This window comes from Eptatretus burgeri, chromosome 8 (genome assembly GCF_056783735.1).
Source record: "Eptatretus burgeri isolate ZD-2024b chromosome 8, Ebu_testis_v1, whole genome shotgun sequence".
Classification (NCBI taxonomy): Eukaryota; Metazoa; Chordata; class Myxini; order Myxiniformes; family Myxinidae; genus Eptatretus; species Eptatretus burgeri.
The window spans coordinates 16,008,965-16,026,261 of record NC_140968.1 but is presented as its reverse complement, the minus strand read 5'-3'; the positions used below and the strand labels follow the sequence as shown (position 1 = coordinate 16,026,261).

Sequence of the window (17,297 nt, the reverse complement as noted above, 5' to 3'; positions counted from 1 at the left end):
CAAAAATAGGGTGTCTATTTACCGTCACTTTTTATGAGGAGTGCCAGTTGGCAAAATACGCTATAGGAAAAATTCTTGCCAGGCAGAGGAACAATTGTATGTGAACCAATGCATCTTGGCAATGAATCTTTGTCGGTGGATTGGTCAGAATGAAAAGCATCGTATCCAGCGCTTTGATCTGAGTGAATCCCTCGTCGCCTACCGGCTTGTTAATATTTTTATCACCCTCGAACCCATGATGCTAATTCTGGAGACATTTGCAGACGACTCTTTGCTGATTATTTTTTGCAATATCTTGTGTTGTCCCTGGGGGCCTTCTTCTATTCCGAGGTATTTGTACGATGCTTCTATTTTCGGTCATGTATTATCTGTTCTTTTTGCATGGATTTTGGATGCTCTCCTGCGTGGAATCTCATATCTATTTTCAAATCGCCTTTTTGAGAGAAACCTTAATCACAAATGGAGCATTTGTCAGGACGCTCTCCTGTATGGGTCCTCAGATGTATTTTCAAATTGCCTTTATGAGAGAAACCTTTATCACAAATGGAGCAATTGTAAGGACGCTCTCCTGTGTGGATCCTCATATGTATTTTCAAATGGCCTTTTTGAGAGAAAGCTTTGTGACATACAGAGCATTTGTGAGGATGCTCTCCTGTGTGGATCTTCATATGCATTTTCAAATGGCCATGATGAGAGAAAGCTTTGTCACATACGGAGCATTTGTAAGGATGCTCTCCAGTGTGGATTCTCATATGTATTTTCAAATAGCCTTTTTGAGAGAAAGCTTTGTCACATACAGAGCATTTGTGAGGACGCTCTCCTGTGTGGATCTTCATATGTATTTTCAAATTGCCTTTTTGAAAGAAACCTTTGTCACATACAGAGCATTTGTAAGGATGCTCTCCAGTGTGGATTCTCATATGTATTTTCAAATTGCCTTTTTGAGAGAAACCTTCATCACATATGGAGCATTTGCAACGATGCTCTCCTGTGTGGATCCTCACATGCTTATTCAAATAGTCTTGATGAGAGAAACCTTTTTCACATATGGAGCACTTGAAAGGACGCTCTCCTGTGTGGATCCACACATGCTTTTTCAAATAGTCTTTATGAGAGAAACCCTTATCACATATGGAGCACTTGAAAGGTCGCTCTCCTGTGTGGATCCTCACATGCTTATTCACACCGCTTTTTCGAGAGAAACCCTTATCACAAATGGAGCATTTGTAAGGACGCTCTCCTGTGTGGATCCTCATGTGCTGATTCAAACCGCCTTTTTGAGAGAAACCTTTATCACAAACAGAGCATCTGTGTGGGTATTCTCCTCTGTGGGTCCTCATGTGTATTTTGATGTTTCTTGGTGAAGTAAAATCTTCATTGCATATATTACACGTTTGCCTTTCGATCACCTTTTTGGGTTTGTTTAAAGGAATATTGATCTTTGTGCTGTTTTCACCAGATGTGTATTTGTAGTTTGAAGGTAGTGAGTCTTGTTCTTGGGATTGTTTCTTCAAAATAGACATCTTCTTCACTATCAAGTTGCTCCTGGACCTTATCTGTCCAACTGGACTCCTTGATTGTTCTGCAAAAACAAAGGAGCAAGAAGTTATTTTACCTTTTTTCTGTCAAACTCGAAATGCAAAATATTTCACAATTTTGAAAATTTTATAAACCCTCAATTCAAAAGATTGAATGTTCATTTTGTAGGTTTCTGCTCACCTGTTGCAGAACAGACAGGACTGCCATTTGTGAAATGAACAATTGAATCTTCCTTTGCAGAAGGAAGAACGGGTTTTTAAATTTTTAAGAAAGATGAACCGTTGTGTCGACTGGATTCCACATTTACAGGATATACTGTTGCGGACCGGACGTTGGTCACGAGCCCAACGGTGAGATGGAGCAGCAGGGTCGACTCCACAGAATGCCCGGAATTTAGATCGTACTTCTTCGGAAAACTCTGAAGAATACGGGTCCCTTATCGGACCATGAAGCGTCAATATTTCTACCACGTAGTGCAGGGTTACTTGCCAATTTTCAAAATACCTAAATATCCACGTGGCGATTTAACGAGTCTCCACACACGTCACACAGGTTGACGGACGAGATCAGACTAGAGTCTCCATGGACCATGATGTTCGCGGATGACATCATGATCTGTAGGGAGAGTAGGGAGCAGGCTGAATCGAGCCTTGAGAGGTGGAGGTACGCACTGGAGAGAAGGGGAATGTTAGTCAGTAGGAGTAAGACGGAGTATATGTGCGTAAATGAGAGGGAGGGTGGTGGTATGGTGCAGTTGCAAGGAGTTGAGGTGGGGAAGGTGGATTGGTTTAAATACTTGGGATCAACTGTCCAAAGTAACGGAGAGTGTGGGAGAGAAGTGAAAAAGAGAGTGCAGGCAGGATGGAGTGGGTGGAGAAGAGTTGCAGGAGTGATTTGTGACAGAAGGGTAGCTGCAAGAGTGAAGGGGAAAGTATATAAGACGGTAGTGAGACCAGCTATGTTGTATGGTTTGGAGGCGGTGGCGCTAACTAAAAGACAGGAAGCAGAGCTGGAGGTGGCAGAGTTAAAGATGCTGCGATTCTCGTTGGGAGTGACGAGGATGGATAGGATAAGAAATGAGTGTATTAGAGGGACAGCGCAGGTAGGACGGTTTGGAGACAAAGTGAGAGAGGCGAGATTGAGATGGTTTGGACATGTGCACAGGAGGGAAACGGAGTATATCGGGAGAAGGATGTTGAAGATGGAGCCGCCAGGCAGGAGGAGAAGAGGAAGGCCAAAGAAGAGGTTCATGGATGCGGTGAGGGCGGACATGCGGGTGGTTGGAGTGTCAATGGAAGATGTGGAGGATAGAGCAAAATGGAGACAGTTGGTCCGCTGTGGCGACCCCTAGCGGGAGCAAGCCGAAAGAGGAAGAAGAGATTTAACGAGTCTCCACACCCTCGACGGCACCCGTACGGAACGAGCCGCTAGCGCACTCGAACCGCCTGTAACCTGAGCAGATGGTCATCAAGGTGCCATCGGTCCAAATGTCCCCTTCACAGCGGCACAACGGCCTTCCTAATCCTCCAACACGCAGCACGCTAAGCCAATGGAGGAAAGTACATGAACGAGCTGATACATTTCACAAATGGAGATATTTATTAACAATAGGGAAAGGAGGGGAGGACGAAAGGGCAGAGTTATCCGAATATTGATAAGCACGTATGTACAGCAAGGCACTTAACAATTCATTACTTAGTGGACTGGCCCCACACACACACACACACACCCAAAAGAATTGGACCGAAATTGGTCTATATTGAGGCCTTCAGCCCAGATGGAAAGGCGGGCTGAAGACCAGAACCTGCCTCGGACCTGTCCACCTCGTGTGGTCTTCAAGCGAATTCGGACCGGGCACCAGCCAGGGCGAGCTGAATCCAAGCACCGGTGAGCCGCGATCAGCCTCCCGAGCTCCAGCGGACACTCTCACACTCCAAAACACGCGCTGGCGAAGACGAGGCGCCGATCCTTCCAAACCCTCCCGAGTCGACTCAGCCAACCCACCACCAACTCCACCCAAGAAGCAAGAAGAACCAGGAACACGAACCAAGAAGAAGCTAATTTCTGTTTCTCCCTTCCATTTTTATTCATTGCGGGCACGGCTCGCTTCCGTCGTGGCTTGTTCGCCGTCAGTGGGGGGCCGTCGCACCCCATTTCCCGGAGCGCCCAAGCGAATCGAAGGGTGGGGCCAGACGTTTCCCCCACTTGGCGGGCTGCCAAGCGAATCAGTGGGTGGGGGCTTGACCTTTCCCCGACTTGGCGGGTTGCCAAGCGAATCGGTGGGTGGGGGCTTGGCTTCTCTCTCTCAGCGCGTGGAGAATGCCGGGAGTAGAGGGTTTTCGTTGGTGTTGTTGTTATCGTTGGTGTTGTTTTCATTGTTGGTGTTGTTGTTGTCATCGTTGGTGTTGTAACAAAACAAAACCTGACGATTAAAATAACTTCACAGCGCATGAACATTTATTCACCCATTTGACTCGGGGATGGATTCTAACTAGAAACACATACTTAACGAAATAACTAAGCAACGAGGAAAACTGTCTGTCTGTGTGCATAAGGCTTCCAAATTCGTAATAATACATCATCTGAAAATAATGAAGGACATGCAGTTGAAAACACTGCAAATATAAATCCAGTCAACAGGTAGTATGGAATAGATGTCACTTCTGCTGCAAGAACGAGACTCCATAATGTTGCCGACATTACGGGAAAGGAATCAAGGTGTTTCCAAAAAGAAATATACAAATATATGCATACATATATATACATATACATATATATATATATATATATATATACATATATATATATACATATATATATACATATATATATATACATATACATATACATATATATATATATATATATATATATATATATATATATATATATACATATATATATACATATATATATACATATATATATATACATATACATATACATATACATATACATATACAAATATATGCATACATATATATACATATACATATATATATATATATATATATTGTTAAGGAAATGGCCCTTATTAGGCTACTAAATATAGGATTAGCTCAGATTCCCCATTAAATGCATGTTTAGCTCGGTTGTTCGGTAAAATGGACGTTACATGTGTCAGGAGATGGAGGATGCATGTTTTATTGTTCGTACAGTGGTGGTGTGCCGAGTGCTCCCTCTTCTTCCTCCCCTCTCCGGACGATAGGACCTGCCCAGTTGGCTGAGGGGGAGTGGCCTGGAGAAGGAGGTGGAGCTAAGGGGAGGAGTTTGTCGGCTTCGTAAAGGGGGAGGAGCGAGCAAACGAAGACCTCGTAAAAAAGGTTCAGTTTGGGTGAACAGTCGGTTCTCGAGGCAGGGAAGGCAACAGAGAAACGATGAGTGTCTGTCTGCGATCTGCTTCGTGAAGGAGGCAAGAGAAACGACTAGAGGCGGCCTGCACGTCGAGTCGGCGATAGACTCTTATGAGGAGGTAATTCTGCCGTGAGAGAAACGGCAGTCGGCTTTGAGAGGCGAGCGTAGAAAAGGAAAGAAAAGGTGATTCTGCAGAAAAAGAAACCGAGACGACAGAGTTGAGAAGTCGGGCTTTGAGGCGGGAAGGCAAGAGAGGAAACAACGGAGCCTCTGACGGTCCTTACTCACCTCACGGCTCGAAACATTTGCCGATCCGCTTGCCGGAGCCCGGCACCCCGATTTGGCCTTGTCTGGTGAACAGGCTAGGCCTGGATTTGTATGCTGGACCTTGAGAGAAATCAGCTGAAACCCATCGTCGATCTCATGGTCTTGTGCCATCGACATTGCATGGAGCCAAAACGCGCTGAGGAGGGCGTGCACAAGCAGTGCCTTGAGAAGAAAGAGTACGGCGCCGCCATCTTGCCACGCGGCGTGTTCGAGCTGGGGGCTCAAATCCGTGGATATCTGCTTGTTACGAGCGACATTCGTGCTTTTGACACTTTCCTCTCGTCCATGAAGCATCACCAAGTACTCTGTCTTGTCTGCATGCATGCTGTCTGTCTGTGTCTGTCTTGTCTGCACATTGTATAAGGCATATCTCGGAAGGGACCCCCTCAAAACCTGTAATCCGTAATTCCCGAGTTAAGAACGAGTTAAAGATTGTTAATAAAAACAGTCGTGAATGTTTTGCTTGTGTCGTGTTCCCCAATAAATCTGGTTGGTTCGTATAAAGTTGCAGCTATGGATTAATTCGTGTCACCTCGAGGAACGATCCGTTCGATTGGCATATAAAAACAAAATGGTTAGACTGGCAGAAAATGCTAGGCACCTGACAAAACCAGTCTGAAACCGGGGTTCTATTTTCCAAACTGGTAAGGTTCAGGATTACGTTGGTACCGCGATTGAAGACGCGTGACCAGAGGCCTGTGCTGAGCTAGCCGGCATTATAAACCCCGGAGACGGCGATGGTGAGGGTGGTGCCAAGAGTCGGGTGAGAATCCCGCCACCCCGGATCCGCAACAATATATACGTGTTCACACAAACACATGCGTGTTGCAACCATTTCAGAGATAAGCATTTCTCCATGTTTGACTCGTTATTTCCACAAGTTGGTAAATATAAGCCACACTCTAATTTTGCGATCTCTCATGTTGCTTTACGGTTCGGGGATTTTTACACTTGTTGATTGAACTTGTCACTGCCAGATGCTGCATCTAACTCAGTAAAGCCAAGTTTCCCAAACCAAATTGTTTTTTTTGTTTTTCTGATATATCTTCATCCACGTGCTGCTGTCATATCCCTTCAAAAACACAATCGTTATGAAATGATGTATGAATGCTGAAGAGGCTTTTTGGGCATGCGCTGTGTGTGTGTTTTTCAATGACTCAGTTCTACTCAAGAGACTTTTAACCTGCCGTTGCTTGTGCTAAACCGCAATTCAAACAGACTTTTATTCCATGAGCCTCGACTCTGTGCATAAAAAAACAACAAACATAATTTTCAGTGTTTACACGAGAGAGTGGCAATTGCAAAAAGGTGAACCACAAATGTTGTGTTTCTGGTTTAAAATCTGACTCCCAAATACAGGAATATAAGAAATATCAATGGGTGAGAGGTCCCGGGTTCATACCATTTGCTGTTAATACAATCAGCGAGCGGCCGCAGTGGAAACACCACACACAGACGCTTCTCCTCTCACAAACAGATGCAAAATCTCGTCCAATTACCTCTTCAACCAAAAGTGGAAGGGTATGGTTTCACCCCTTTCTGTCTGTCTATTCCTGGTGTTAGCTTAATGGTTGGGGTGGCGGGCTTTGAAGCCTCGGGTCCTGAGTCCAAATCCCGCTCAGCTGTTGAATTAATACCAGGTGGGGTTAACGCAGCCTGTCATCCGTCCCAGGTCGGAAAAATGAGTGCCAACATGCTGCTGTACTGGGTCGGAGTGGCGACCCGTCCAGGATCGTGCCCAATCGCCAAGGAGACTGCTTAAGCAGCACCAACGCTCTGGACAGAGTATGGTCCCAATCTCCTCCTCCTCCTGTCTGTCTGGCTGTTTGTGTGCAGGATATCCCAAAAAGTGTGGACGAATTCAGACGAAGCTTGGTCTTCGGACCTCAAACTTGGTGTTCAGATGGACCTCAAGCAACCAAGGTCTCTGTTCCAAGTCGATAGATCTCTCAATGCAAGCTGCTGCCATTGAAACAGACATCATCCATTTCACAGAATCCTTCCTTCCCACGGTACGTCCCCGACTCATTAGTGTCTCTGTGGCTATTGTTTCCTCTCATTTGATGGGCCTCAACTCCAGCACTGCGGTGGAGTTGCACTTCACATAAATAACTCGATCTCTCAATACCCTTATATTGATTGCTTGGGGTATTCGACAGTACTTGATTTGGCATCGGAAAGTTGAAAACGTCTATCTACCTCGAATTAGGTTTTGGTGCTTTTTCATATCCAACTGGTGAATGATGAGGGTGAGTGGTGAAAACACTGCAATAAATTATGATTTAAATTTTTTAAGCTTCACCACATGCTGAACAATCAATTTATTTTCACATTGTGACTTTGAGAAAGCTTTGCAAAAGTAGGCTCATTATGATGCCACCTGGAACACAATTGTTGCATGGACTCTTGGAACCACTTCATGTGAGTTTAATCAGACTCGGGCAAGGAGAAAGTCGCTAGGTAAACAGATGGTACACTTACCACCTGCAGATCCTGTCCGACCTCAGGAAGAAGTCGCATGGGGCTCGGCCCCTCGTCACAAACCCCAGGAGCAGTTGATAATCCTGTCCGAGAAGTCTGTTTGAGGCATCTTGGACCATTCACAGTGTTCTCGTTTTCCATTTTCTCTCCCTCACATTGTGGAGTACGATATCGACTTCACCACTTGGACACATGAATGAATGAATGAAACTTACAGGCCTGCATATCTGAGCAGATAATTCCTGCCACTTATTGACCGAATCTTGTCGGTCAGTATAGTTTGATTGCAGGTTCACAGCAGGTCTGTACAGTCGCATTTATTTATGTATTTTTTATGGGGAGTACGCCCATCACAAGGCCTTAACGCCACTCCAAGGTGGGGTCCAAAAAACACATTGTGGGAAGGGGAAATCACTGGGAAAAAAATGCATATCTCTCTTAAACTGGGAAAGATTTATGTTGCTGGGAAACAGGATGCAGGGAGAGAATATCAGAGTTTGACTGTACATGGGAAAAAAAAAAAAACTGCAGGAATTTCAAACTGTGTTGACCTGAGAAAAAGACAGTGTGGGAGTGTGCAGAGGCTGCCAAACAGAAAGAGCATGTGAAGTAATGCAAGGGTTATACAAGTGGTGAAGGCACTCTGAATATCTTCCATTAATGTACCTGCAGAAGACCGACAGAATCCACAAAGCGTCAAACCAAGAGAGGTTGCAGAGATGATGCCAGTTCATGACCGAGCAGATTAGCAACTGCTCATTTAATTCTGTCAAGAAGGGACAGAAGACAAATCAAAAGCATCTTCCCAGATGTGACTGCAGTATCCCATGACTGAACATATGGTGGTCTTTTACAGGTGGAGCGAGGCCTCGAGAGGGAAATAATCAGAGAGCTCGACACAAGCAGCCAAGTCGTGAGGCGACTCTTGTAATTGCCAGAATGGTCCTTATACCAAACAAAGTAAGAAGGATGTTCAGAACAAGAAGATAAATGCCATCGAGTTATTAGGCCCCAACAATTTTCAAGGGAGGGGAATGTGGGGTTGTGTTTATCCATCACAACTGTGGTTTTTCAGACTTATTTTTCCATACCCTTTAAAATATTCAACTGAAACTTGGTGCACGGCTTTATTTTGATAAGTTGCAAAACTATTTCGAGTTTCAGGGGCATTTCATCAATTTTTCACAGTGTTATGCTCTTTTTGAACTTTTGTATAATCTTTGAGAAATTGTTTTTGGATCACCAGACGTGTTCAAGAAAAGCTGTGGAAAGGTACATGTTCACGAAAAGATGATTTATCTTTGGCACTTGTTCAAGAAAGGCGAATGTACACTTGTGTTCAAGATTTGTATTTTTACATTTACCTCCACCAAAGAATGTGGACAGAGGTTATGTTTTCACTCATATTTGCCTGTCTGTCTGTCTGTCTAGCTGTTTGTCTGTGTGAGCAGAATACCTCAAAAATTGCAAAGGTATTAAGGTGAAACTTAGTCGACAGGTTTGGTGCATGATGAGGACTAATTGATGAGATTTTGGTGAAGATCCAGATCTGGATATGAGAATTTCTAAAGTGATTCTTAACCAATGGGAGATGAAGACAAAAAACGATCCACAGCACGATATTTCAGGAGGTTGTGCAAGAGTTGGCTCGGTGACAAGAACAAGCCATCAAGAAAAATGCCATTGTATTACATTCATCAAGAAATGTCTTCAATCGCATCTCTGACCCAAAAATAAAAAACCCCCAGTTTGCTGTGAATGTTCGATTTCCACTCAACGATTCATTTTTCCAACTTCAGTGCCAACACACCCCTCTCAACCCTCCCTCTCAAAGCAACAATCACACTCTTCTCCCTCCAAGCTTCCTTCTCACCTCTCATCCACAAAACTGCCCCCTTCCCCTGCCCTCTCACCTCCATCTCATCTCATCTCTCCACATCCTCAAATCCTCAACTGCCTTCTGCCACCTCTCTTGCACCCCCCCTCTCCCCCAGCACCACAGAGCCATTTCTCCTCCTCATCATCATCCGGCCCCCTCCGCAAGCTATTCTGCAAACCCCACACTCTCAACAACTCTCCTTACCACCCCCACTCCTCCCTTGTCCAATTCTCCCCCACCCCTCCCATCCCCTGCACCCAAATCCTCCTCACCTCCCTCTTCATGAACAGTGTGGACCTCAAATATCTGGGGCCATCGCTCAAACATTACACATCTTTCCATACAGGTTGTCACTGACAAACCAGATAATCTGCCTCAAGAAACTTTAGCAGCTCAAGACATCTCTGGCTCCCAAGTATCTGGTTACTCCCTCCGGTATGACAGAACTGAGCCTCGTCCTGGTGGAGGAGTTGCTCTCTTCAAAGACTATTCTTCACTCTCCATGCACTGCCCTCACTCCCCCACACTCCCAGGAATACCGCTGGCTAAGGCTTCCCCTGCAGTCCCACCTCATATTTATATGTGTGTACTGTACCGTCCACCAAACAGTGATGACTCCATTTACACCTCTCTATCTGAAAACATGGACCAACTTCTATCTTCTCATCCAAACTCTCTCTCCCTCATATGTGGTAACTACAATTGTAATCATTCCAGTTGGCTCAGTATGGGAACCTCTCTCAGCTGTCATGGCACATCAGCAAAAGCTTTCTGCGACTCATTGGGACAGATACAATCTGTTAATTTCCTGACCCGGATCTCAACCAACGGTACTCTATCTCTTCTGGATCTGATTTTGACAAATTTCCCAGAAAATATCTGCTGTTCTTCCTTTGCTCCAATTAGTTCTTCTGACCACATGCTTGTCAAAGTGGACATCTCTCTGGCTGTTTTCAGAGAACCACCTCACCGCCGTCGAGTCTGGCATTCCACTCAAGCCAACTGGGCAGGGTCTCCAAGCAGCCATCAAACTTCGAGACTGGTTCCCCATCACTACTTTCTCCAACATCCACTCATCCTGGGAATTCTTTCAAAGAAACTTGCTCTCCTTCATGCACAGATTAATCCCCTCTCGTCTTCAGTTGTCCGACCCTTCCTCTCGCTCATGGTTCACTGAAGCTTGTGGCGAGGCAGTTGTCCTGAAACAACTTGCCTTTGCCTCATGGAAAGCAAACCCTGAGGGTAATCTCAGTTTCCTCCATAAAGCTCGGAACAAGTGTGTATCTACCCTCAGGAGAGCCAGAAAACAACATCTTTCTAACCTCAAGTCTCGCCCCCTCAACCCACTCAGCCTCCTCCAAATGCTGGTGGCATCTAATCAAATCTGTTTCTGGTGTGTGTTCCCCTTCCATCCCCTCCCTCACCTCAAATGGATGCACTGCCGATACAACACGTGAAAAGGTTGAATGCAGAAACGCGGTGTTTGCATCAAAATCTTGTGGCCGAAACCCATCGCTTTCTGTACCCACCTTACCCAGTCACAACCAAATGCTCCTGGAATCTGTGTCCTTTTCGCCTGACAAGGTGGAGAGCTTGCTGTCAAACCCCGACTAAGATTCTGCAACTGGTCCAGACGGCATCAGCCCACATGTCCTAAAAACTTGCTCCTCTGCTCTTGCTAACCCTTTCTCTGTTCTATTCACCCTCTCATTTGCTGAAGGTCATTTGCAATCTGCTTGGAAATCAGCAAACATTACTTCCCCGCATAATAAGGTGCAAAAACAGATCCCTGCAACGACAGACCAATCAGCCTTCTCCCAATCATCAGCAAGGTTATGGAATCCATGATCGCTTCAGACATTAAATCCTTCCTCTTCTCCAATGGCTTGATTTCCGATCACCAATTTGGTTTCAGACCAGGTCATTCCATCTCTCCGACTCATCTTTGCTGATGACTCCACCCTCTGCCGTACAATCTGTCATCCCTCAGACCGGCAAGCAGCAGCTTCTTCGCTCCGCAGATCTGGGTAAAATCGCAAACTGCTCCAACACGTGGAACATGTCTTTCAATCCGGACATCACACTCTCACTTTGTCTCTGCGAAAGGACCATTTGGTAACACTCCTCCCCCCCCCCCCACCAATCAAATTTTCAACAATCCTCTGGAAGAAGACCTTTCATTCAAGCATCTGGGTCTCACTATCTGCCATGATCTTTCCTGGGAAAGCCACATTTCCAACCTGGCCTCCAAAACCAGTCGCCGACTGGGAATCCTCCGTCGCGCAAAGTCCTTCCTCAGCCCACCTGAGCTCCTGAACACATACAAAGCTTTCATCCGCAGTCTGATGGAGTACGGCTCTCCACTCTGGGCTGATGCTCCTGCCTCCCACAATTCTCAGCATCATGCTCTGGAAACCAGGGCATTTCGGATCATTGGTCTCTCCCACGATGAGGCTGAGTCTTTGGGCCTCTCAGCCTCTCTCACCACAGGCATGACACTGGTCTTTCTGTCTTCTACAGTCTCCTCCCCAGTCTCACCACCCCCTGCTCTGTCTGTGATTTGTCGCTACCATATTTCTGCAGGGCGCTCAAGGTCCGCCAACAACCCCCTTCTGGTAAACCTACCAAAATCACGAATTACTGCTCACCTCACACTTTCATTCCACTTTTTTCCTGCATTTAGACGAAACTCCCTCACTCTGCTCAATCCCGTTCTTCCCTCAAGGTCTTCAAAACGGCAGTTCACCACCACCTCTTATCTTCCCCCATCCAAACCGTCAATCTTTTCTACTCCTGTTGATCCACCCCAAACCCACCTCGTTCAATTTCCCTGCTTTCATTCCTGAAAGTCCCTGTAATGTCCATCTTGTATACCTCGTGTTCTTCCCCCCCATCCCTCTCCCTTCCACAGATCTCCTAATGTCTCTGTTCCCCACTGTTTTGTCCTTCCCACACCCTCCCCTCTGGTCTCATGCCCCCTTGCTGTGCATTGTGTGTTAGGTCTCATACGAGATGTCAGGTCAGGCCAGATTAGATCTGTGACCTCCTGCAGGTCAGTTCAGGTATGGGAGCATATGCCAGAGCAGCGTGTTGCTGCATCCACTTTCCGGCGGTACTCCAGGGGCCTCCGTCTGGCCGTGCCCAGGCAGATTCCTGGCCCATCCCCATCTCCTTGAGATGCCGATAAATCTGCTGAACCACGAGGCACGTGGTCGGCCCATGAGCATCCTCCACTCACGAGACTCCCTCGCTGAGAGTATATGGTGAGCAGTATCAGCATCAGGAAAATGAGCCACATGTTCATACAGCCGCAGCTGACGCTCAAGGACTATGCAGGTAACAAATCTCATTTGAGTCTCTCTCAGCAACCGCTCGTTGGACACAAAGTATGAGCAGCGATAGCCAAGCATTCTCCGAAGAGACCTGGTACCAAAGGAATTAAGTCTCAGTCTCAGATCCTTGGTCGAAGTCCAAGTCTCGCATCCATAGAGCAAGACTGGAAGCACCAACGACCTGAAGACTCGGACTTTCGTCGGCGACTCAACCTTCTCCCCCACCAGGTTTTTTCGTGAGGAGGGTGTATGATATGGACAACCAGCAGGATTAAAAACAAAACCTGTCAAAGGGTGGAGGAGCTCCTTGTGAGCCAAGGGCCATCCATATCTCGTGCCCAACTGTGTCTGCGGACATCCTCCTGCAGTTGGGTTACTTCTTATAAGGAGGTTCGTGGCAGGATTTGCACTCCGGCCAACATAAACTCTTCATTCCACAAAACACAAAAATGCAGAGATCTGAAAATCCGCTCCGTGCGAGTACCTCCTGTGCAGCTTCCCTTCACAGGGCAGCTCCCCGGATGACGGGATTGGGGCAAAGCCTTCGGGACCCCCAATCTTGGATGATAGGAGGGAAACCATGGGGTAACATTCCCGGGTCAGATTGCGGGAGAGAGTGTCGGAGTGGTGCTGAGGTGTCGTCCACCAGACGGCGGTCCCTTCCTTGGGTTAACCTGAGGCGATCCCTTCAGGTGGGTGCCTGGAACGTCCTCACCCAAAGAGAGGATGAGCACGTGTCTCTGTTATCATCTGAGCTCAAGCGTTTGGACATCGGTATTGCAGCACTCTCTAATGTTCGGAGACCGGATTGCGGTGAGATCATGGTGGGTGGTAAAACCTACTATTGGTCTGGTCACTCTGATAGTTACCATTCTCAAGGAGTTGCTGCAGCAGTGTCAAATGAGATGACTCCAACACTAATTGAGGTAAGACCAGTCAATGAGCGTATTATGAGACTGAGGATTTGTCACTCCTTAAGTGTCATATCCTTGGTCTCTGTTTATGCTCCGACTGAGGCGAGTGATCTCACCGTGAAGGATGCTTTCTGCGCCACGCTCGAGTCTGTGGTTTATCAGCGCCCCAGACGAGATACACTTCTTGTCTTGGGGGATTTCAATGCATCGACTGGAACTGATGGGGATGGTTATGAGACATGTGTTGGTCCCCATGGGTCAGGAATTATGAACCAGAATAGCACTAAGTTCCTTGACTTTGCAAGAAGTCATGGACTTAGGGTGGCCAGTTCATGGTTTCAGCACCCACAAGCTCATTGCTGAACTTGGTATTCCAACGCTGTCGGTGTGGCAAAGGAGATTGACCATGTCTTCGTTGATGGTCGCTGGAGGATGATCCAGAACTGCAGGGTCGACCGGAGTGCTCAGTTCCTTAATACTACACACCGGCTTGTTGTAGCAACTCTGAAGTTGCACATTACATCCAGGAGAATGGTACCATCCCAGCCTTGGCTGGTTATTGGCAAGCTCAAGGATGAGAGGGTAGCTGAGGAGCTTGCGAACAAGCTGAGTGGAGATTTGAGGAGTCTGGGTGCTTTTGGAGGTCCTGAAGAGTTGTGGAGTGCCTTCAAGACCACCGTCCTTGATGTTGCCGGTGGATATCTTGGAACTCACCATCGGGCAAAGAAGCATTTTGTCTCTCAAGGGACACTGTATACCATTGAACAGAGTCACAGGGTCAGGCTGAATGGCAGAGCTGAGCTGTAAAACTTTATGTGTGCTAAGGGCGGACAAGGAGGCCTATGTCCGAGGAATCTGTGAGGGGGTAGACCATCACCTGTGGTCAAGGGATTCTAGTCCTGCTTACAGGGGAATTCGAGCATTGCGTTCATCCAAGCTTATCCCTCGGTGCACTGTAGTTGGAGCAGTGGGTGGGAGGCTCTTGCCAGAGCAGTCCGAAGTGAAGGCCCGCTGGGCCGGTTACTTTGATCGGTTGTACCAGGTTGATCCACCAGATGTCGAGTTGGACATCAGGGGTGTTACAATCCCTGTTGGTGACCCTTCAATCAACTCTGGTCCACCTTCGCTTGTGCAAACACAGGCTGCGGTGAACCGGTTGAAATGGCATAAAGCTCCAGGGATCTGTGGCATCCATGCTGAACTTCTCAAAGATGGTGGAAATGCTGCATTCGTGTCGTTGCATGCAGTTCTGAGCTCTGCCTGGAACACAGGCATTATCCCAACTGACTGGAAGAGGGGCCTTGTTGTCCCTCTCTGGATTGGGAATGGTGATCGCCAAGATTGCAACAACTACCGAGGGGTGATTGCAACAACTACCCTCAGCGCCGGGCAAGGTCTTTGCTCGGATAATTCTTGATAGGGTTCGCCACCATCTGCTTGAGCACCAGCATCTAGAGCAGTCAGGCTTTACACCAAAGAGGTCAACGGTTGACCATATCCTTGCTCTTTGGGTCCTCACCGAACGCAGACGAGAGTTTCGGCAGGGGCTGCTTGCAGCCTATGTTGATCTCTGTAAAGTGTTCGATTCAGTGAATCAGGATGTCCTCTCGAGGAACCTTGTCTTCTTGGGGTGCCACCAAAACTGATCGATCTGATGTCTGAACTATCCTCTGGTACCGAGAGTGCTGTGAGTTGAGGTGGTACCATCTCTGACATATTTCCAGTTGTTACTGGAGTTTTTCAGGGGTGTGCACTGGCCCCCACACTTTTCAGCACTTGTACGGACTGGATTTTAGGGAGCATGTCAGAAAGATCATGCTGCGGTGCATCGTTTGGAAATGTCAAGATCTCTGACCTTGATTTCGCAGATGATACAGTAATCTTTGTGGAGACTTTAGATATCCTTTTGGGGGCCCTCGTGGTGCTGAACGAGGAGTCTGAGCCACTGGAATTACGGGTTTCCTGGGTCAAAACTAAGATCCAAGTTTTCAATGACATCTTGGATGCTGTTATCCTGTCTGTGTCTGTTTGTGGTGAAGACGTTGAGGTCGTGAAGAGATTCACTTACCTTGGCAGAGATATTCATGTCTCTGCCGGCTGCGAGTCAGAGGTCAATGGACGTCTGGGTTGGGCCTGGCGAGTCATGGATTCACTGGATAATGGGGTGTGGCGCTGCCGGTACCTGTGCGGGAGGACAAAAGTCCGAGTCTGCAGGTCATTGATGCTTCCAGTCTTGCTTTATGGATACGAGACTTGGACTCTGACAAAGGATCTGAGATGGATACTTAATTCCTTTGGTACCAGGTCTCTTCACAGAATCCTTGGCTATCGCTGATCAGACTCTGTGTTCAACGAGTGGTTGCTGAGACTCAAATGAGATTTGTTAAATGCATAGTCCGTCAGCGTCAGCTGCAGCTGTATGGACATGTGGTTCGTTTTCCTGACGCTGATCCTGCTCACCAGATTCTCTCAGCGAGGGAGTCTCATGTGTGTTGTAGGCCAATGGGCCGACCACGTGCCTCATGCTTGCAGCAGGTTGATCGGCATTTCAAGGAGATGGGGATGGGCCGGGCATCTGCCTGGGGGATTTCCAAATGGAGGTCCCTGGAGCACCAGTGGAAAGTGGATGCAGCGACGCGCTGCTCTGGCGGATGCTCCCATTCCTGACCTGACCTCATACGAGCGTCGACAAGGTGTACAAAAAAAAAAAAAATCAAAAAAGCCGATTCAATTTTGGTTCAGGTCCGCATTCAGATCCGGCCTGTCAGTGTGATACAAAACGTAAGCTTTTCAGCCTGGTCGAGCTATTGATACGAATCTGGCAGCCATGAGCACCCAACATTCAGGTCCTAATAGATCAGTTATATCGGAATGTATGTGTTTCTCGGTGGGGTCTGTGGGGAGAAAAATTTATATTAATGCATTCTAAATTGTAACAAATGGAGTTTTGTAAATGTAACTTTTATGCTGCAAGTTGAATTGGCTATCCTTTCTGGCCAAGAGACTTTTGCCCTAAATGATGATAAATGTCTTGGTCTGGAGCGGAGTGACCTGAGCTGAAAACAGCGAACCTTTGCCTCAAAATGTACGAAGTGTCTTCTCGTCTTAAGGACACGTCTGCAATCTGGGTTGATAGCCCCCACCACTCTCTCATGAAAGTATAAAATGCGTTGAAATGTAAAATTGTTTCAGTGCAAGTACCTGAGGAAGTATTAGAATCTCAGTGGCTTGTGCTCCTTGAAACTGACCAAGTACCAAGTTAGAATAAAACTCTGATGTAATGTGGAAGCGAATTGAATCGGGTTGGTCTAACTGTTAACTTAAGTAAGAATTAATGAAATAGAACCAAATAATATTGCAATCAATGGGGATTCTTAAGTTCATTGTACGAGGGTGAGAAGTGTATGGTGTATAATTAGAATAATAAATTGTTTCACAAGGAAGGACTTGTGTGGACATCAGTTATCAGTG

At 46.7% G+C, this 17,297-nt stretch overlaps 1 protein-coding gene across 1 annotated transcript in view; it reads right to left on the bottom strand.

Moving 5' to 3' along the window:
- LOC147021192 (uncharacterized) overlaps positions 1–17,297 on the bottom strand; it is a 33,905-nt gene that overhangs the window by 2,999 nt on the left and 13,609 nt on the right. Inside the window, exon 3 of the mRNA XM_085893685.1 lies at positions 23–1,582. Coding sequence (XP_085749811.1) covers positions 450–1,582 — 1,133 coding nt within the window. The 3' untranslated portion in view covers positions 23–449. The remainder of the gene's footprint in view (positions 1–22; positions 1,583–17,297) is intronic.